We start from the raw sequence: 20,154 nt of genomic DNA, 5'->3' as shown, positions 1-20,154 counted from the left end.
ATCAGCGATCGTCAACACATAAGCGCTTGGCCAGCTCCAGCGTGAACAGAGGTCGAGGGCCGTCTACAGTGATGGTGACTCGGTCTGATTTGATATGGTTGCTGGTGCTTACCTGTTTACCAAACTCTGTCGACCAGTCCTGAACATCCCACTCGAGGCCGGAAGTGGAGACGCGAGTAGGACCAAGCACAGGTAGTATGCCAATATTCTCTGCAAAGACGTCGATGTTGACATGCAGCTCATTCTCATTGTGGTCGAGCACGAAGGACAGAGATTGCTCGGACAGTAAGTAGATGGAGCCACGAAGGAGGTCAGGCTGTTCAAGGACCATATAGAGATGGTGGATTTGAGAGAAACCTTGGTCGACTCTGCCTCCAAGTCCACCCATGACAACAATGTCGAGCTCCTCATTTGTTCCTTTCTGTCTATCCCATTCCTGTCGCATCCACTTGAGAGCTTTTGTAAAGTCGGTCGAGTACTGATCTGGGTCTTCGACTATGTGAACCTCTTTTGTGGTGTAGTATTGTCGCGCCTCTTTACTGAGCGAATCGAGGTCCCCGATTATTGCATCTGGAAGGCGTTCTGCAGCTGTACCGTCCCTTTCGTATTTCATGTAGCGGTCTGCGCCAGCGTCTGCACAAACAAGCATGACTGCAGCATCTCTCACTCCATGAAACACATTTTTATTAAATGGTTGGTTGAGTACGAGTATGCCATATGGCTTCGCTGCTTTGCCCTCTAACAATTGAGCTGGATACCAGGTCTTCATTGCTAGTTCTTGCGCTATCAGACTGATTGATATATATGTCTATCAATTTCCCCGACCAACATTGCTGCGGTTCCATGAAGCACGTGTCCATGTCGTGTAAGGTCAGATAGTCAACGTGTGGGAGCACAAAAATTAGGGGCTGAAATTGATTGGTTCTCGCAGTGATGAAGTCACCGACGAAGTAATCCGAGCTTCGATAGAAATTATTGGATTTCGTAAGCAGGGCATCTGCAGAGGAAGGAACAGCTTCAACGAGTATCGATCGTTCCTGCATAGCAAACCACTTTCACAATCCGCTTTGAGCCTGTCATTCTTTGGATGAATCGAAACTGAGAAGCACCATCTTCAACGTCCTTTCCTTTGTACAGCGTCCGTCATGTATCGAACAGGAGTACAAGCTCGCGCCGCTTTGCGCTCATCGCAAAGTCACCTTCACAGCTCCCTGGCGCCTGCTAGGACTGCCGGAAGGAGATACCTTACTACAGCACCTCCTCATAAAACGTCGCGGAGTTGGAAGAATAGTGCTTTGAGATGGGGTCTGGCCGCTGGAGGCCTATACTACTACAACACGAGTCCAGTTTTTGCGGAATACCCTCAAAATAGTACGTCTTGCCACGCAGAGATCTATCTGTATTTAAGCTGAGACTGATTGCTGGACAGATTTACTGAATCCCAACGTCGATGCCTTGACGGACGATGGCCGCGACCATTCGACCCTCGAGCAACTCACGGCTTCGAGTCGAAACAAATCTGCCAAAAATGTATCTACCCTGCAAAGCACAATAGAGCGAAGTAGCGAAGACCTTGCACGACAAGAACAGGAAAAGCCATCACCTTCGCAGCCGAGAGATTCACAATCGCTGGCTGCTTCTAACGAATCACCTGCCCAAGTCGCAACTGGTGGCGCAGCTGAGCTAGAACAAGAGGCACAAGGTGAAGGCGCATTCAATCCAGTCACAGGTGAAATCAACTGGGACTGCCCTTGCCTAGGCGGTATGGCATACGGGCCGTGTGGTGAACAGTTCAGAAATGCATTCAGCTGCTTCGTCTACTCGAACGAGGAACCAAAAGGAATGGAGTGTATTGAGAAGTTCCAGGCAATGCAGGACTGCTTCAGGGCACATCCTGAGGTCTATGCGACTGAGCTCGAAGATGACGAGTCCTTGGACGGAGAACTGGCGCAAGAGAAGGAAGAGCTGCGAAAAGAGATTGCTGAGAGAAGAGAAGCGATTGAGAAGCAGCAAGCAGCAGAAGGACAGAAGAGTAAATCAAACATCGACACGTCTGACAAGAAGCCACAAGACGAGAAGAGTACCTCCAGCTCGCAACAAACCTCTCAATTCCAGGCACAACCACATCGCGCAACCAGCGATTCACCACAACCTGAAGCGAAAACCACCTCGCATACTCCTGCCGAATACTCCCAGCCCAAAGAGTCGGCACACGGTGCACCAAGCCAGACAATATCTGAACCCGCACCACCAACTACAAGCATAGATGCTCAACCCGAAAGTGAGTCTCTGGTACCGAAAGCTGCGCATGACGCCTCAACAACCACGATCGAGGACTCGGAAGGTGGAAAAAAGAGCAAAGCATAGATATAGACGTGACAAGTCAGATGGGTGGTTGGATGGGTGTATGTATAACATATCATTTCGAGGCCAATGCTCTCTCCTCCTATTGTGCGTTTTTAGCATAGCGAGGTCATGGAAAATGAAGATGATTTATTGCACTTAGGAGAATGATTTCGCTTGAGACAATAGAGGTTTTCCAGTCCAACAGGCAGTTTGTGTTCAAGAATCGAACCTAACATTTGCCCAGCACATAGACACGGTCAAACGAATAGCTACCACTATCTACTACCACAGGAAGTACTGACTGAACTTCCCCTGCAAACTTGTAACCTTGGCCTTTCTCAGCCGTACGAAGACTTATACGACTTCGTTTGAGCCATTGTACCATTGTCTTCGTTCGGAGCACGATCCAACCCAATGATGTTGGTACTCGATCCAATTGTAGCTTCGAATCACGTTCTGGATCACCACCACTATTCCACACTATCGATTGTACTATACAGTTTCGCTCATCTCCCTATTACCACTCAGCCCACAAGATACCTGTTGCAACACCTACTGTACAATAATAGTATCTGTCACTGTCACAACACCAAGTTTGAAGTTTGTCATTATTCTACGAGTCCTCCGTCTGTACGAGTGTGTCCAAGACAGCTAGCTCGCTACACATTCTCATTCGCTGGACCGTAGCCAAGATCCTGGAAAATGCTGTGGAGTCTATTATGTACGAGGAGACGCGAACATGTCCGACTGAAACCTCCCCTGGCTGGAATTGATTCTCTGCTGTTTCACTATTTCGTGTTTAGGAAGGAGGATTCTCTTACATTTGGGGCGTGTTTCCGAGGCTTTTGTGGACGTGTCGATTGTGAGTTTGACAATATTGCGGATGTAACTGTACTTGGCTTTTCGGGTGCGGAAAGTATATACGACGGAAAAGAAAAGGTCAAAACATGCAGGATGGGCGAGATGATGGCGAGAAGAAAAAGTTGGGGTGTGGAGAAGTTCAAGAATTTGAATTAGTCTCGATGGCACACCTGCTAGTTGCTAATGGTAAATCGCTAAAGGTCACCGTGAGACATTGTCCTTCCATCTTTGAGGCCCTGTCATCTAGATCGTTTCATAGATGACCAGCATCAAAGTCCGATATCGTCTCTTCATCAACCCTGACCATAGCACGGCTGCGTGCCTGCAGAGTCGCCTAGAAGCATAGCGGACATATTGTGCCTAACCGAGGACTGGGTCCTTTCCGTACTCCAACCTGATGCATGCAATAAGAAAAAAACGTTCAATTCGTACTCAGACAGCCGTAACTCCTGACAAAATTGAACGAATGATTTAGATGGCAGTGGCCATCTGCTGTGGGACTGGAGTTCGTCCTATCCTGTAACCACCTGTAGCACTCTTCCAGAAGTTGCTCACAACACTGCTCACACTGGCCGAGCTACCGTGCTCAGCCTTCATCTTCTTACTAGCTGGTTGGCATTCGTGCGAATAGCTCAGTTGGTGACCTTTCATCCCGGGTCGTGCTGATACGGGCATCGAAGTGATTGATGTCATGGCCGGCAGGTTCTTTATGCTGTGAATCGCTTGAGGCTTTGCGTGATGATATCCTGCTCCCGTATACTCTGCTTCAGCAGCATACGTATTCGGGGAGTAGTGTTGATCGGCGATAGCGAACGTGACATTCTCGTTTTCATAATAGCCCAGAATCTGAGGAGTTGGGATATTATTTGAGCGGTTCGATGGAGCAGCCGAGCTTGATCGAGAAGAGGGTGCAAGTGAGCTAGACCTAGACGCTGATGAGTCGGTAGAGTATTGTTGTCTGTGTCGTGTGCTAGAGATGCTCGACTTGGCAGAATGGACAAGTGGTGGCAGATCAAGTAGGGATGGTGGCGAAGGCTCACGCGAGTTATGATGATAGCTGCCCTTGCGCTTGGCGGAGGCAGGTGTTGCGAGACTTGATCCAGCTGTCCGAGATCGTCTCGACTCGTCGTCAACAAGTGGTCGGGGAGAGTCGTATACGTCGGTCGCTCGAACTTTGGGTGGAGTTGGCAGTTTGTTCTGCTCCTGGGTGACGGTGCGTGGAATCCTGAGATCATTGATGGATTGCTCAGTGTACCATTGTCGTTGCTCGTTGAGCCTTGAGCTCTCGTATTCAAGTTGAAGCTGGAAGCGGATAGGTGCCAAGAATGGCTCGAAGTGCTCGAAAAGATCATCCTCTGTGACCCGTGTGTCCCAGTCCAACAGGAACAGGAGTTGTCGTTCCATCAAGTTAACTTCTGGAAGAGCAAAGCCGAACCCGTCGTAACCCTTGACTGTGGTGTATCGAGCCCAGTGCTTGTTCTTCGGACTAGAGTCATTGAGGTTCTTTGCTGCCAAGATCAAGGATGCCAAGAAGATACGATGTACCGTGCATCGCATACCTTTTGCCACAGGAGGAAGACGAGAACGAAGTCGAGCAAGGTATACCAAAGACGTCATCAAGGTCGGTACTTGAACTGACGACTTGTGTACAATGGATCGAATGAAAGTCTCAAGTGATGGTAGTGCTGGCTGAGATGGATCGACTTCACATTGTGGAGGTGTTGAAGGTGGTGTTGGAGGAAGCTGTGCTGAGGAGCTTTGAATGGGCTCCTCACATCGAATCACGGAAGTAGCTTGCTTAGCCAAATGCTGAATCATATAAGAACGGACAGGCTGTCGAACAAACTCATCCAGAGCAGTCCTGTTAAGAGATCGACTCGTCTCACTCATGTTAGACATGTTGGATCTGTCGGTAAAGGTACGAGTGGTCGTTGTAAGTCTATGAGGTCGATGCCACTGGTCGGTGACAATTAGTTGTAGTTGTGAAATAGAAATTGAACTTTTCTGTGACCCGTCCGGCAGGCAGTATTGAGTGATCGACTTTGAACGAATGTCGTGTGATGACTGATGTCGTTAAGACGAGGAAAATGATTAGTTGATCGAAGCACAGCTTCTTTTTGTTGTATCAAAGAATGTTTTGAGGGGTGTCTCCCTAAGCTGTAACCTCCTGAGTCGTACGGGTAGTGGTGCTGTGTATGATGTCGGTAGAGGAGCCGAGAACATGCAGCGCTAAGTGGATAGGCAATGATAAGGTGCGGGAGTCCCTGAAGTGCGCAGCTGAACTGGTTTGGGGTTCGGTACGCTAGAAGAAATAGTTTGAGGCTTCGAGACGACTATTAGTGGTTTTCAGCTGATACGGAGGAATGAATACAGCGTCGACACAGACGACGGTGGTGATGGTGATTAGCAAAAGCCCAAGATGTGAGGCAGATAGAGTCTTTATTCTTCTGCTGGTAATTCTTCTGGAACACACCTGCAAGGCATATAATTAGTGAACCAAAAATCGACGAACGAGCGCTTGTAGGAAATATGAATTGCATGCCATGTTTCGGCGAAGGCTCATTTCCTGGCCACAGCCGGCTATGAGAGGGTGACAGGACAAACCGACGCGTGAGTCGGGTCAGGAGGAGGTGTCTGGTGGTCTCTACGATTGGGTGGCAGCATACGACCAAGTGGATGGTTGGCGGATGTGGGGTAAAGAGGGTCGTTTCAGTCGATGGCGCCTGCTCAGTAGCGCTGGGTATGCCGCCTTGGCCAGATGCAAGGATACAGCCAACCGCGAGCTCCCGTACCTGTGGATCACGTTAGAGACTCGATCTGGCTGCCAATCGCTCTTTCGCGTCGGTCTGGGGATGCCTCCTTGAAACCAGTTAGACCCTTACAGACCCTTAGCGAGAATGATTGTCGGTTGTGATACTCTTGTTACACCTGATCTGGACGCGTGATGGAGTACAGATGCATGTACCAGAGTTCTCCTGACCTTTCACATGCAGTCGTAGGAGTATCAGACACGATGTATATGTACGCACATGATGCACTTGTCGCGCAGCGTGACTTCCATCCAGGTCTATTGGCCAGCCAATTCTTGCAGGAACCAAATTTGGTCATACCTATCTAGCAGCATTCGACATCCGACTGAACCACTGTAATTTCAGTGGTCTGTGTAAGACTTTCAAGCCACTGGCATTTTTCGTAATTGTAAAGCTGGATCGAGGGAAGGGAGCCCCACGTGCAATGACGATGCAGCCAGACGTAGCAATATGATTCAGAAGGCTGTAGAATTCGCATTCCAATTCAAGGACGATCCGCAGCTGCAGCCCTTGATATTCACGACCGGAACGCGTTGGCCAAAGAAACGTTGGTGCTGCTGAGAATCGAGTGCAAAGCCACAAGCTAAGGCTTCGGCGTCGCCTACGCTTTCACACTAAGGATGCAGAAGCCAATCAACACGTCAATTTCGCCCTTGCCACTTGTTTTCCGTAAAGCAAAGCCACAGACGCGTCGACACGTACACATTGTTAATTAGTCGCTGGCTCCGGATATCAGGTACACGTTCATCTTGGGCCTTTACGAATTGATAGGTGAAAATTGTGTCATTTGATAGCTGATATATGGCTAGAAGCCCAGAAAGATGAAGACAATGTTCGTGATGCCTAACTGTATCATGTGTCGTGTTCCTCGCCTAACTGTCAGCATCACGATCTCAAGTTTGGTCATTCGCGATAACTCTATCACACTGTTGGCCTTACCAGCACAACGATGCTGTTTTGCACTACCGCTAAAACGCCAGTCTCTTGAGCCAGCAGTGAGCCCATCTGATGACTTTCACGTCTTCTCTCAGTCAGGTGTTGTGACAGCTAGAGCTTGAGCCAGCCAACATGAAACAACAATCTCTCCTTGAATATGCTGGACAATATGTTGTGGCCTGCTCCTCGAGGCTGTGCAAAGATGAGACGGCATCGCCCAGACGCTGACACCAACTTCTATAACCGCTGCATGCAAGGCGGCTAAATCCTGCTCCTTGGGCAATACTGGTCACGTGAAGAGCATGCGACTGCCAAACTTGACCACTTAATTATATTCAGGAAGTTGCTTTCCAGGTGGCTCTCCAGCACAACTCAAGGTCTCATCAACTCAATGTGCTGGAACGTCGCTACCAAGATACACGACACGGTCGATACGCGTATTAACCACTGACAAAGCCATGTCAAACACGATTTTGTGCTGTAGGACCACACTTTGACGTTCCGGAAACATGTTTGCATTCTGTGCTACTTCGATTGGGCTCAGCCGCTTAGCAAAGCGGTTACATACCTACACGGCTCATTGTGTGACCCATGTACAATCTTGTCTAAGATTGTGCACTGCAACACTTCTCAACATGTGGAGTGGTTCGAGTACACCGTTGCCTCTCATAAAAGGCTATGATGCTGCATTCCTCTAACTCAGTATACAATTGTTTACTTTTCTCTCTTTCTGGTATATTGTCAAACTCTGTAGACTGTCTTCGCCGCCTCAATGAGCTTGTCTGCCTTTGCCTTCCCAATATGTTCTTCAAGCCAATTTCTAGCCTTCTTGACAACCATTTCCCAGACTTCTTCCTCGTTGTTCATGACCTTCTCCAACCAGGCGATAGCTAGAGCTGTCCCGAGAGCGTCGTTGATCAAGTTCTCTGGGATGGGTTCACTTGCGTGGCTGCCATACGCCTTTCTGGTTGCGGAAAAGACGTTTGCTTCGCCGTTGAAATTCATTGTAGGGTGGTTAGATAGGACTTCAAGCAATTGCTCGTTGATAGTCCAATCGCCTCGGAAAGTCTGCATTACGATCACGTATTGCATTTTCTCGAGCGGTGACATGGTTTGAACTTGTTTGCGAGGATCCTGTGGAGCAGCTTCATGGGAGTCTTCCGTTTGAGAATAGGTAGTTACCTTAGCTTTCCTAGCCCTAGGAGCAAAGGATGCATTGAGATTTGCCTGCGTAGAATTGACAGTGGCGTTTCCGGCTAGGTCACTGTGCTGAGGAGGACTAGCCATGCTTGCAAGAGCTGTTCCTGGAGCCACGTTCGCCGGCCGAGACGGGGCCTGTAGTTGGCACAATGGAGGAGGATAAGTCTGTGTCGGACCGTTAGTATATGTCTCTCCCGATCTATCTACAGCCATCTCTGTGTCTAGCTCCTAGCAAAGGAAAGAGTTGAAATCGAAGTTCTCAAGCACGTCCGCATTATCGAGCGTCGAGAAGTCCAAGTGAAAACTCTCTGCTGCGACCTCTAGGTCCAAGCTCGGGTTGGCCGTTTGCTGCAAACCAATGTCGGCATCCACATTGCGAGATCGAGAAGGGAAGTTTGTACTTACTGGTCGCGCCTGATACTCATCAAAGCTCGATCTGAAACGCGAAGGTTGCGAATTGGTCTGCGTAGCACCAAACGTAGATGAGGCTTTGAAAGGGTTGGATGCAGCAAGGCCGTAAGTAGGTGCAGAGAAATGCTGCTTCATATCAGTAACATGCATCTCGTCGTCTGCTTCAGGCAGAGGCATGCGGGTACCGCACTGCATCTCCTTTTGAAATGGAAACCATAGGTCCTGACTTACAGGTTGTGGGTACGCAGGGTAAGGGGCTGCGTAACCGGATGGCCCTCCAAAGCTGCTCTGCGCGCCACCAAACAGCGCCGAACCTCTAGGTTGACCACTTGTTCGGCTCAGGTATTGCTGTTGTGGTTGTCCGAACCCCATGAACCTCCTCGATTGATTCTGCTGCTCAAGTACCATCAGGCCCACCTGATAATCTGCCAGTGCGCGTGCCTCAGATTGCTTCTCACTGCTACTGACATCTTCCTGAACAGCGACGAACGAGCAGAACTTGCCACCAACCTGAAACGTCGTACCAAGGCGAACAGCTTCTCGTTCAACCATGAGGTCCCACTGACCATCGTGCTGAGTTTTGAGGGGCTGACCGGTCTTGTCAAGAGCCTTGGTGAGCCAGCCACGACCTTCTTCAAGCTTTTGCATTGCCTTCTTCGCTGCTAGTTGATGGATGGTGGTACCAGCGCCAATCTCTTGCACCGGAATCTTGACCTCTAGATCGCCATGCTTACACGTGCCACACAGGATTACTGATGTTGGTGTGGCTGCTGTGCTGCCTGGACCAAGCAGGAGGTAGATCGTAGATCGACTGTGGGAATATAGCTCAGGTATATCATGAGGTGTTTGGAGAACATTAGGGACCAATACTTCGACGAGATGGTCGTGTCGTTCTGCTGCAGGATTAGTAGGTTCGTCCTTGGTGTCTGGATCGAAGAGTGAAATAAAGTTTCTCTTCAAGCCTCCTCCACTTGGTCGAGATCCTGCATTGTTGTCCTTCGCGACAACTTTCATACTCTTTTCAAAAGATTCAATGAGTTCGTAGTCATCATCTCCCTCTGTTGGCTCCGATTGCTTGTATTTAACCTCGAGTTTATAGTCGATATGAGGAGTAAGGGCGGCCTTGAGCATGCGGACAATTCTCTTATCCATTCTTTCTCCATCACTCACCCACTGTGCGAAGCCGCGGCCACCTCGGGCTATGCCTTCGACAAGAGACGATGAGGCAGCAGGACCGATACCGAGTGTGAAGAAGCGTGCGTTGTCTTTGCTAGCCTCGTTAATAATTGAGAACAAAGCTTCTTGGTTCCAAATTTCGCCATCAGTGAGCAGCATAACTTCCAGTGGGAGATCCTTGTAGCGACGCTTTATCACTTCTTGTACAGGCTGTAACATCTCCGTTCCTCCATAAGTGGCATCGAAGTCTTGCTGAACAAGGTCCATGGCGATTTGTACACTTGTGGAATCATAGGTCCTGCTCTTCTCGAATAGAAAACTATATCCGGTACCGAAACTGCAGATATTGAACTTGACACCGGTAGGCAGAGACTTGAGGAACACCTTCACAGCTTCTGCTACTAGATGCATCTTACCACCCATGCTTCCACTTCGATCGACGACAAACACAATCTCAGGATGCTCATTCGGGATGTTAAACTTTGGGATCAGGGTTGTCATGAGCGCTCGTTGATTGGGCAAGTAAGGATGTGTTTCTAGAAGTGCTCGTGGAGTGTCCTGACCCTTGGCCTGCACAACGATGACAAAATCCCTGTCGAGCTCAGTGCTACCAAGTGCGAGCGTTGAGGAGCCTAGATGCGGTTCGAAAAGATTATCGTCGTCCATCATTGTGCTAGTTCGACCCACAGTGACAGCTATGGGATGACTTGCTGATTGGATGCCTCTAATATAGGTACCTCGCTCGAGCTCGACGTCAACTATGATTTTGATGCCACCCTCGGCGCGAACGTGAAATGCACTGTCGGGCGCAAGTGTCTGGGTACCATATCGTGGTGCGATCTGCGTGGGAATAGTGAAACGAGCACCATCAGTCTCCGCATCATTCTTTAGTTCACCCAGATAGGTAATCTCAACCACGACATCATGACCAGCAGGGACATTGCCGACTGTCGTAGTGAAGACGTCTCCAGCATTGAGGCTCTGAACAAGTAAGCCAGCGGTTTGACCCTTGCTAACAGCGTTCTGATAATCAGCTCGAGCTCTGTTTAGCTCTTTGACAACGCCAACTAAAACACGATCGCCGATGTTACACTTGAAGCCGCCAATACTGACGCCGTCGTACAAGGGAAACGTGTAAGACACTTCCTTTAGAGATCTAGAAAGCGGGTTTGTGAATTTTTGCTTGAGCACCGTCCTCGAAGTCGTAGCCAAGATAGTGGTGTGTGATTCGAGCTCAACTTGTGGAAGATATTGTCGCATACCATTATCGAGGACAGTAAAGCACCCACAGTAGGCGTGGTGCGCCACGCCGAACATTGTCGATATCCTATATAGTAAGTAGTAGTGTTGAGGGACAAGAATGAACGTAGAAGTGGGAGAAAGAGTATTTCGCAAACGATTAGGAACACATCAGAAATGTTTGTTTGGGAAAGAATGCAAAAGTAGGATTTCGAAAGATGGAGTTGTGGAAGGCTTTTATGTCCAAACAATCTAGGCAGCTATGCATGCAGGCGATCCGCATCTGTGTCGACTCGACGGGAAGTATTGTTCGCTGAAGTGGCTGTAGTGAGTGAACACAGACGAACTGCTGGTAAAAAATGTTCTTCGCATGGCATTATGCACTAATTTTTCGAACAATTAGTGGTAATCTTAGCAGCACTGAGGATTGCCTTGGTTGATGAGTGCTTGATGGCGATCTCGCAGCACTCTGGTACATCGAAAGCACAACGAACATCTAGCGAGAATTTCGCCTGTTCGAAACCTGTTGGAGCTATGCACAGGTGTGACAAGGCAGAAGTGAGGAGGTCGATCGAGGAGTGATAACCGGCAGCCACGTGATAGCACGCTGAAGTACGTTAGCGTCTCACGTCGCTGTTCGAGTTCTGGAAGTTCAAGGCTGAACTCCACGTCTGTCACGGTACTGTCTTAACTTCATATGTTCTGATCCTCTGCAGCTGTAACTCCTCCTGATCGCTATATTAAGACCTAGAGTTTCACATTTAGATATCGCAGTCATGGCTTCACTCAAGAAATTAGGTTCGGTTCCCACCCTTACCCAGCTCTACCGAATTGGGAAGGTGCGCCCATCGAGCCAGAACAACCTCCCTCCCCCGAATCAAGCCCTTAACGACAAGATCTGTACGGTCCAATACGACATCACTAAGCTCGAGGTCGACACTATCGTCAATGCAGCAAATCGCCGACTCCTCGGAGGTGGTGGTGTAGATGGTGCCATTCATCGTGCAGCTGGTCCGAGCCTCTACGACGAATGCAAGACCCTAGGAGGTTGCGAGACGGGCTCTGCAAAGATCACCGACGCCTATGACCTGCCCTGCAAGAAGGTCATCCATGCTGTCGGCCCTGTCTATGATACTAGAGCAGAATCAGAACCTCTATTGAAAGGCTGCTACAGAACTTCTCTACAACTTGCAGCTAAAAATGATTGCAAGAGCATCGCCTTCAGTGCCATCTCCACTGGTATCTATGGATATCCAAGTGACGATGCTGCATATGCTGCGCTTTCGGAAGTCAGGTCGTTCCTAGAACAGCCAGAAGGTGATAAGATAGAGAAGGTCATCTTTTGCAATTTTATGCAAAAGGATGTCGATGCATACAATGAAATCATGCCGTGAGTTTACTTCCGGGCCTCGATTTTCCCGCTAATGTCTTCTCAGATACGTGTTCCCACCCACCAAGGACGATATGGAGAGTAAAGGTACGTCTTACCCATTCGAATGACCAGTCACCGTATACCCACAATTCTTACGATGCAGACCCGAACGAGGGCAAGATCTGACCCCGATCGATCTTCCATACGACACTTGCGATTTTCAGACAAATGCGATTCCGCTCGAGGACGATTCTACCTGCATCGCGGAGGCCTACTTGCTTAGATTCGCATCATCCTTAGCTCATGCTAACACCACTAACTTAGTACAGTTCGAAGCTCTTCGCAAGAAAACAGCCAAGCTGCAGCACAGACTCAGGATGGCCTATCTGCCGGGAAAGCAACCGAAGCACACCCGTCAGATGTTCCAGCAGTATCTGCTACGATGCCGTTGGCTGAGCATGAAATCGAGACAATTGTCATGCCTAAGCAGAATCACGAAGAAGGCACACAGAATGTAGTCATGGAAGGTAGAGCGGCGGCTCTCGACCCTGTTGACGAAATTGCTAGGGCTGCTGCGACCTCGGTGTTCATCACACAAGCTGTCATGCCAGGCCAGTCAGAGCACTCCACCTGCAAGAAGGACCAACAGCAAGAAGATGTTTCTCAAGAGGATAAGCAAGACCCTTTCGAAAGAATACTACGAGGTTACGGCACCTGCATCGATACGTCTGTTAAACCTGCTTTGGATGACAAAATAGAGTCAGAGGCACAAGTACCAAAGACGCCTTCTGACTCAGAACTGAAGGAGAGATCTGACCGTTTCGCCGCTTGTCGTAGGGTAATCGCGATGCTAACGCCCCCTCCTAAATTTGCAACGAATGCAGTGGCTGGAGATGACATGCGAGGTAATTTGGACTGCAATGGTGACAGCTCTTTACCAACACCTGCTGCTTCCCAAGGTAGCCGTGCTCAGCCAATTGATAAAGACGACGAGGGTGAAGTTGTTGTCAAGGAGCTGATTTCCGAGAAGGAGAAAATGTGATTGCTAAGCGTTCGTGAATATGGATGTGGAGAAATGGATGAGCGACGACATCACGAGTTATGATCAGACATGAGATACACAGTATTGTATCGACGGCGTTCTATGGTGTATGGCAGGCGTGTGAGCATACAAGCCCAATTTACGGCGGAACCAGCGGCCTTGCGAAAATAATCGTGTGATGGCCTTTCATTTCTGTCTAATTTTCATAACAGCTCTATAATTTTGCCTTCTCATTCGTTGCCTCTTTCACCACCATACCTTTCCCTCGACTGTTATCCTCGCCTCTCTCCCAGCTCTTCAAAATTCGTCTCAACAGCTTCCCCGTCGGACTCTTAGGCACAGCCTCCACAAATTCAACCTCTTTTATTCGTTTATATCCGACAACCTTCGCCTTGACATACTCCATCAATCTCCTGCCGGTATCTTCGTTCTCCAGATCTCTCTGCTTAAGCACGACATACCCCTTCGGTATCTCACCACTATACGAATCAGGTATCCCAATAACAGCACAATCCTCAACATCCTCATGTCCTAGCAATATATCCTCCAACTCCGCAGGCGCAACCTGCTGTCCTCTCACCTTGATCATCTCCTTGATCCGGTCGCTGATCACTATCAGGCCTTCGTCGTCGATATACCCCACGTCACCTGTATGCAAAAAGCCATCTTTGTCGAATGTCTCCTTTGTAGCTTTTTCATTGCCGAGATATCCCATTGCGATCTGTGGACCTTTGGCACAGATCTCGCCAGTCTCGTTTGGGCCGAGGAGGATTTCCTCCCCAGGAACGTCTGGTTCGCTGGTCGGTGAGGACAGTGCAACGACTTTCGCGATCGTGTTCGCTACTAGTTTCCCACCTGTATGTGCGTACTTGTAGTCGAAATGGCTTGGTGGATGTGCTGAGATACATGCTGTGCTCTCTGTGGCGCCGTAGCCCTGTCGAAATCCAGTAGCGGGAAATTTGCGTTGTAGGGCTTTGATGACTTCTGGCGCGATGGGGGCGGAACCACTACTCCATCTTTTGACGATGTTGTGGAGGTCTTCCAGGTATGGAGTCACGGCTGGGTCTTGGACGAGGCGGATCAGGATCGGTGGGACGAGGATGAGTTCTTCGATTTTATAGGTGATGATTGATTCGAGCATGGAAGGAAGAGTGAATTGAGGCAGCATGACGGAGAGGCCGTTCATGAAGACTGGGTATGAGACGAAGCGGACGAGGCCGGTGATGTGGAAGAGGGGCATGACTGCCAGGATCCTGTATTCGGGCAGGCCATCAGGATGAATTTTGGATGGCGGTTCGCCTGTACTGAGGACTTGGAGTTGTCGGAGCTGGAAGCATTGCGCTATGATGTTGTGGTGAGAGAGCATCACAGCCTTAGGTAGTCCTGTAGTGCCTGAGCTGAAATTGAGGTAGCCGCAGATTTGCTTGTTGTTGGTGTTGCTGGGTATTTGCCATGTTGGGATGATATCGAAGGACGAATCCGCTTCAGCTTCCGTGATAAGTGCCTGAATGCTCTGTACACCCGGTGCACTTCCCTCCAGGAGCAAGATGTGCGATGTTGGAATACCTACCTTCGTCGCTGCTTGCCTCGCTGTCGCCAGGGAGGATGGCAATGTCAGTAAGATCCTCGTCCTAGCTGTCTTTAAAGCATGCACTGTTTCCTCAACATTGTAGGCTGGACTAGCTCCATTGACACGTCCTCCAGCTCTGACTGTAGCCCACACTCCGACGGGATACCACACACTATTACTAGAGAACAAGCTCACCGTCTCGTCTGGTTTTAGATTGTAGCGGCGGACGAAGATACTCGACAATAGCTCAGCTTTGTGCTTGACATCTTTGAACGAGAGACGTTCTTTCGTGACAGCATTTTCATATGCCCCAGATAATGCTGGATTTTCTTCAAAGAAGTATTGGTACGTCGTGCAGTGTGTCGGAACTAGGTATATCTCAGTTAGTCAGCTGGAAAGACTGTTTTTCAAGTTCTAGCAGTGAGATGTATGACTAGAGTTGGCGAAATTGATTCGTGACTTACTGTCGAGATCGGGATGTGGAGACGTCCAGATTGTCATCTTTATTACTTCAACTCGGTTATTGAAGTCACACGACTTACGGCTGAGGAGAGAAACGGATTGACCGTGTGACTTGCAAGCAACTTCTTCTATAGCCTTAAACTACGATTATGCTCTTTATGCACGCAGACTGCCAGTTGAATCTACTCGTGTACTCGATTGATTTTTTGATCATATCGTGCCTCGGCTGTAGAGAGATACTCGTAAGTCGGAGGAAGTAGGAAATATGCCGTACTGAACGGCAAAAAGTAGACAACACCGACACAGCTATAGCTAGTTCGATCATGGCAGGCTTTAGACATGGACCAAAAATTGCATGGTAAGGACATAGCAGAAGTGCACTTAACTGTAGAATTGAATTGAATCTTCATTGCTCTACCCATATGAAAACTGCCGCCTAAGAGCAGGTGGCCTTGCAGGCACGAATATCACCCTTCAGAGGCCGACCCACCATTCAACGACCATTAACTGACCTCTGTCCAGCACTTGAAGCTCAACGCATTCCTCAAAATAATGATATGTTATCACATAATTTCACAAACTCGATGTAAGAACTAGTCATGCTCAGTCCCATCGTTTAGGTCAATTCAGTATCTGAGTCGTAAGGTCGTGAAGTAGCTATTAACTAGTAAGGAGTGGCAGGGTCCTTGCATAGCAAGGAAATCTCCTGGATTTGTAGTGTAAATTTGTATGTTTGTCGTCTCATCGTTGGGCACCGCCCAGATTTTTGGTGGATGACCTCGACAATTAGAGCACAATGCTTCTGCGCTTTTCTGCACTGCTGAGCACAAGAAGCGGGGTTCTGCGGCGTCCAGAGTCAATATCGATAATGTTTCCGCCGACTGGACTTCCCTCGTCACTGGCCAAGCTCTTCGCCTCATACGAACCAGCGCTTCCTACACTGCTTCGCTCTCGTGATTTCTCCTTGCGCTCAGAGCCGATAGCTGCAAGACTACCACTGCTTGGTCTGCTGGAGAGGTTGCCGCTCCGTCCGAGAACTTCATGGTCGTCAGAGGATACAGAGAAGTTGAATTCAGCCTCGCTGCTTGGTGTACCACTGTCCGAATTGCTATTTCGATCAGAAAGACGATCACGTCCAGCTTTGACCAGATCGTGAACTGCTCGACGTCTCTGACGTGTAGCGAAATTCTTGCTACCAGGGTGCTTAGCTGTAGGTTTCTCCTGAAGGTCACTCAGGTGCGGAGGGTTGCGTGGTTGACGGATAGGGTGTTCTCCAGCTCGAGCTTGGCCTGGACCAAAACCACCTGTCATAGGAGTCGGAGGGAGAGCAGCAGAGCGTGGACCATTACCTCTCGTCCATTCACCAGTAGTTTTGATCCCGACCGAGGAAACGCCTTTGCGATGACCAGGTCGGAAAGCATTGGCAGATGGTGGTGGGAGAGGTTCAACAGATGCAGGTGGAGAGACACTCTGCTTAGGAGGACTAACGGAACGAATCGTCGGTGGTGACATGACAGGAGGGGATCGTCGTTGCATATTACTGATGGGCGAAGCGATATTTGCTGGTGGAGATGGCACTTCCTGCTCGACGGTATTATCGTAGACGATGCTTGACTGGCCAGTCATGGGGTTGTAGACTTGAAAGACACCAGGATTGCCAGGAACAGGATGAACACTATACTGCATGTTCTGTTGGAACTGCTGGTTGTACATGTTCATTGGTGAGATTGGAGTCTGGATACCATTGTTGTAACCCATGCCATTTACGTTGAGTCCGCCCATCTGCATTTGCACACTAAGCAATTGTTGCTGAAGATCTCGCTGCTGTTGAGCCAGATATGCATTCGCCTGCACGAGCTGGTCCATGTAAGCTTGATCCATGGGATTAGCATCATGGCCAAAGTCAAGAGCTGGTGGTGCCAGAACTTGCTCCGGAGAGAAGTGCTGTTGGTAGCCTGCGTTGAAAGGAGCTTGTTGTGGAAAGAAAGCAGAAGTTGTAGTCTGAGGCACTCGAGAGTTGTTGTACTGAGCACTAGCATACTTGCTGTTTTCAAGACCATTTCCTGAAGCGATAGTAGCAGACTTTGGAGCCGTTCGTAATCCAGCGAGCAGGTGACCACGAGCAGTACGAGGGGTCGAGCAGTGATTCGCTGCTTGTGTCTCGTCGATGGTAGAAATCTTTGGAGGTGGAGCGACACTCAATCTCTTGATGTGGTTTCCTTTTCCTCTAGAAGCAAAACCAGGACCAGAAACGCCGATAGCAGTTTGGTTGAAGGAGGGTTGGTAAGTCATTTGAGCTAGACCGCCTGCGTCAAAGCTCATTTCTAATATCTAGCACAAGTGTTTGTAATTGGAGAAGTTGTACGATAGAACTGAAAAATCTCAAGCAGGTCGATTTGTCCAACAGATCGATAGCTTGGTGTGTCGGGATCGGTTGTATGATTAGGTATTACTTTGAAAGAGTGTACAGAGAGGGTATAATGCAAGAAAGAAATCGATCGAGAAGGTTACGGATGTCGTTGGTATTGGCGGTGTTTGAGCTTCTGCCTGTCACTACCTCACACGTCAGTAAACGCAGTCACTAAGAATTAGAATTGCTGCATACCTGCGACTAGGTACAAATGGTGGAATCCCAAGTGACAGAGGACAGTATACAAAGGTGGCTGATGAACAATGAACGCTGGGAACGACAAAGACGGTTGACAAGATAGGTATCGCGGCGAAGGATCTTGTTGGCTATCGATTAGAGACTGTAGACTGTACGATAGTATGCTTGCTCGATTTCGAGGTGCTGTAATTCGAGGTTCTGTGCTGTAGAAAGAGGGCTGCAAGAGAGCTGCTAGGCACGTTTCAGATTTTCAATGTGTCGGATCGAAAAAACTCGAGACTTGAAACAAAGCTGAAAATTGTCGGGTGGGACAACAAGTGCGTAGAATTCCTTCAAGCCTCCCGAGAGGACAATCGAAGAGAACGGAGAGAACGGATGTGTAGGAAGATGAAGACACAGAGACCAAGAAATGAGAAGTGACAGCGGTGATGATAGAAGAAGGGAAGAGGGGAAGTCGTGTGAAGGTTATGCAGGCAAGAGCACAGAGACCAGCAGCAGCCAGGACCCAAAGCACACCGTTGGTGATGAGATGAGAGGTGGAAGAGCGGAGACTGAAAAGGCCAGCCACTGAAAGCCAAAAGAGCTCACCGCAAGCCAGCACGCAAATGGTTCGAATTCTAGGAGTCGCAACAGGCCTGGTGCTCTTGCTCCTTGCTTGCCGCAGCCAGTGAGCAAGCTGAAGCACTCAAGAGGGCCAAAGTCGTGGAGAAAAGTTTCACACCAAAGCACGTTCAGAGGTTCGATGGAAGCCACTAGTCTCAATATAGCCAGCCCAGCGAACGAGCTCACAAGCCAGCTGGCCACTTTTCACCACTCTTGCACATTTCTCACAAATGGACCAGCCGGAATATTGTTGATGATTGGATGTGTTCTTTCTCCTAATGCGTGCTGCTAGTCTCTTTCTCGCATCACTAGCGACGATACCGAACTTAGATCAGAGCTAATCGATACCTCCTGCGTCTCCTCGTCAACGCCCTCGCAGCGCTTGTTCCTGAACAATGTTTGGACAAATTCCCGCTTCTCTGTGACAAGCGCGCGTCGTACCCGAGGGCTGTGGTGCAAGAGAGCGCGAGCTTACATTTCCCTATGAATTGATCTGTACAAGTTGATGAGTACGAAACGCTATATTCTATAGGTCATGTTGTATGGATCGCTCAGGCAGGAAGTCATGGCCAAATGGCTGAAACTGCTTTCCGCAGATCAGGCACTCGAAATTGAGCTTGTTCGGTTACGGTCGCCTGAACCTGCCTCAAACTTTGATAGCGTGTCATGGTTGCTATTCTCGTCAAATCACGCGAGGTCCCGTCGTGCACAGTTCGTTTCCAGGTGCTTGCGCCGGGTATTTGAGAATGCAAAAAAGGCAGGTACACCACATCCCACACCTTGATAACAAGACGCCCAAGTCAGCCAACTACTCTTCCCTCTCCCAAGAATTGCCTGTCCGTAAACAGGCGCGGATCGACCCCCAATGTGCCTATCGTACTAGAGGCTAGGCGAGCATGAACGTGCAGCGCGAATGACTTATCAGGCTGGTGGGCTTCGTCTTTCTACCTTCCTGCATTAATTCTCTTCGCATGTTGTGCGATGAACGACTATGCTCTCAAGTACTGACAACGCAGTAACGTCTTCTACCTCGTACCCTCGCGCTAACCACGTCGACCATGTCATGAACCACAACTCGGAATGGCGGGACATAGCTACGGACGAACTGAGATCTCGGGTCAGGCGAACGCACACTTGGGCAACGACTATAGTCACAAATACGATTACAGCCAGCGTATACAGATCGAGAAAGCGACGTTCCTGCTTGCGGATGCTTCAGCTCTAGCCACTCAGACCTTGCGTCACCTCGCGTCTCCGGGCACAAGTGAGCCGATAGACTCAAGACGAACATTAGCCGCACATAGAAGAACCGCCTTAGGCCTCGAGAAGTTTTCAATAAGAGATGTTGATTGGAACAATGTACGCCCAAGCGATCCGTCCTGCCTAGCACGACTGCTCTCAAGATCTGTGGATGTCAGCGGCTCGAAACGTGAGCTCGCCGTACCGAGCTCGTCACTCAACAGCAACGACAAGGTACCACGAAAGCTGACGCTGGTAGTAGGCGCATTATGCGCTGCT

The 20,154-nt window shown here is 49.2% G+C and overlaps 8 protein-coding genes across 8 annotated transcripts; 2 read left to right on the top strand and 6 right to left on the bottom strand.

Moving 5' to 3' along the window:
* Position 1: 1 nt before the first annotated feature.
* THI80 (thiamine pyrophosphokinase) lies at positions 2 to 649 on the bottom strand (the record flags this gene model as incomplete). Its single annotated transcript, XM_064895111.1, has 2 exons — positions 2 to 112; positions 146 to 649. The coding sequence occupies 2 exons, from the start codon at positions 647 to 649 to the stop codon at positions 2 to 4; spliced, it is 615 nt and encodes a 204-aa protein (XP_064757798.1).
* Positions 650 to 1,145: 496 nt separating this feature from the next.
* Positions 1,146 to 2,367, top strand: MIA40 (Oxidoreductase; the record flags this gene model as incomplete). Its single annotated transcript, XM_064895110.1, has 2 exons — positions 1,146 to 1,371; positions 1,430 to 2,367. 2 exons carry the CDS (start codon positions 1,146 to 1,148, stop codon positions 2,365 to 2,367), a joined length of 1,164 nt encoding a protein of 387 aa, XP_064757797.1.
* A 1,311-nt stretch (positions 2,368 to 3,678) lies between these two features.
* PCL1 (PHO85 cyclin-1) lies at positions 3,679 to 5,106 on the bottom strand (the record flags this gene model as incomplete). Its single annotated transcript, XM_064895109.1, has 2 exons — positions 3,679 to 4,715; positions 4,767 to 5,106. The coding sequence occupies 2 exons, from the start codon at positions 5,104 to 5,106 to the stop codon at positions 3,679 to 3,681; spliced, it is 1,377 nt and encodes a 458-aa protein (XP_064757796.1).
* Positions 5,107 to 7,694: 2,588 nt separating this feature from the next.
* On the bottom strand, positions 7,695 to 8,240 carry LTR64_000725 (uncharacterized protein; the record flags this gene model as incomplete). The annotated part of the gene is made up of 1 exon (XM_064895108.1): positions 7,695 to 8,240. One exon carries the CDS (start codon positions 8,238 to 8,240, stop codon positions 7,695 to 7,697), a length of 546 nt encoding a protein of 181 aa, XP_064757795.1.
* A 141-nt stretch (positions 8,241 to 8,381) lies between these two features.
* On the bottom strand, positions 8,382 to 11,057 carry LTR64_000724 (uncharacterized protein; the record flags this gene model as incomplete). Its single annotated transcript, XM_064895107.1, has 1 exon — positions 8,382 to 11,057. One exon carries the CDS (start codon positions 11,055 to 11,057, stop codon positions 8,382 to 8,384), a length of 2,676 nt encoding a protein of 891 aa, XP_064757794.1.
* Positions 11,058 to 11,755: 698 nt separating this feature from the next.
* LTR64_000723 (uncharacterized protein) lies at positions 11,756 to 13,393 on the top strand (the record flags this gene model as incomplete). The annotated part of the gene is made up of 3 exons (XM_064895106.1): positions 11,756 to 12,369; positions 12,416 to 12,456; positions 12,681 to 13,393. The coding sequence occupies 3 exons, from the start codon at positions 11,756 to 11,758 to the stop codon at positions 13,391 to 13,393; spliced, it is 1,368 nt and encodes a 455-aa protein (XP_064757793.1).
* A 214-nt stretch (positions 13,394 to 13,607) lies between these two features.
* LTR64_000722 (uncharacterized protein) lies at positions 13,608 to 15,464 on the bottom strand (the record flags this gene model as incomplete). Its single annotated transcript, XM_064895105.1, has 2 exons — positions 13,608 to 15,331; positions 15,428 to 15,464. The coding sequence occupies 2 exons, from the start codon at positions 15,462 to 15,464 to the stop codon at positions 13,608 to 13,610; spliced, it is 1,761 nt and encodes a 586-aa protein (XP_064757792.1).
* Positions 15,465 to 16,211: 747 nt separating this feature from the next.
* On the bottom strand, positions 16,212 to 17,747 carry LTR64_000721 (uncharacterized protein; the record flags this gene model as incomplete). The annotated part of the gene is made up of 1 exon (XM_064895104.1): positions 16,212 to 17,747. One exon carries the CDS (start codon positions 17,745 to 17,747, stop codon positions 16,212 to 16,214), a length of 1,536 nt encoding a protein of 511 aa, XP_064757791.1.
* Between the last annotated feature and the right edge of the window lie 2,407 nt (positions 17,748 to 20,154).

Source organism: Lithohypha guttulata (genome assembly GCF_036872675.1).
Source record: "Lithohypha guttulata strain CCFEE 5908 chromosome Unknown scaffold_1, whole genome shotgun sequence".
NCBI classification, from domain to species: Eukaryota; Fungi; Ascomycota; class Eurotiomycetes; order Chaetothyriales; family Trichomeriaceae; genus Lithohypha; species Lithohypha guttulata.
This window is presented reverse-complemented; position numbering and strand designations above follow the sequence as displayed.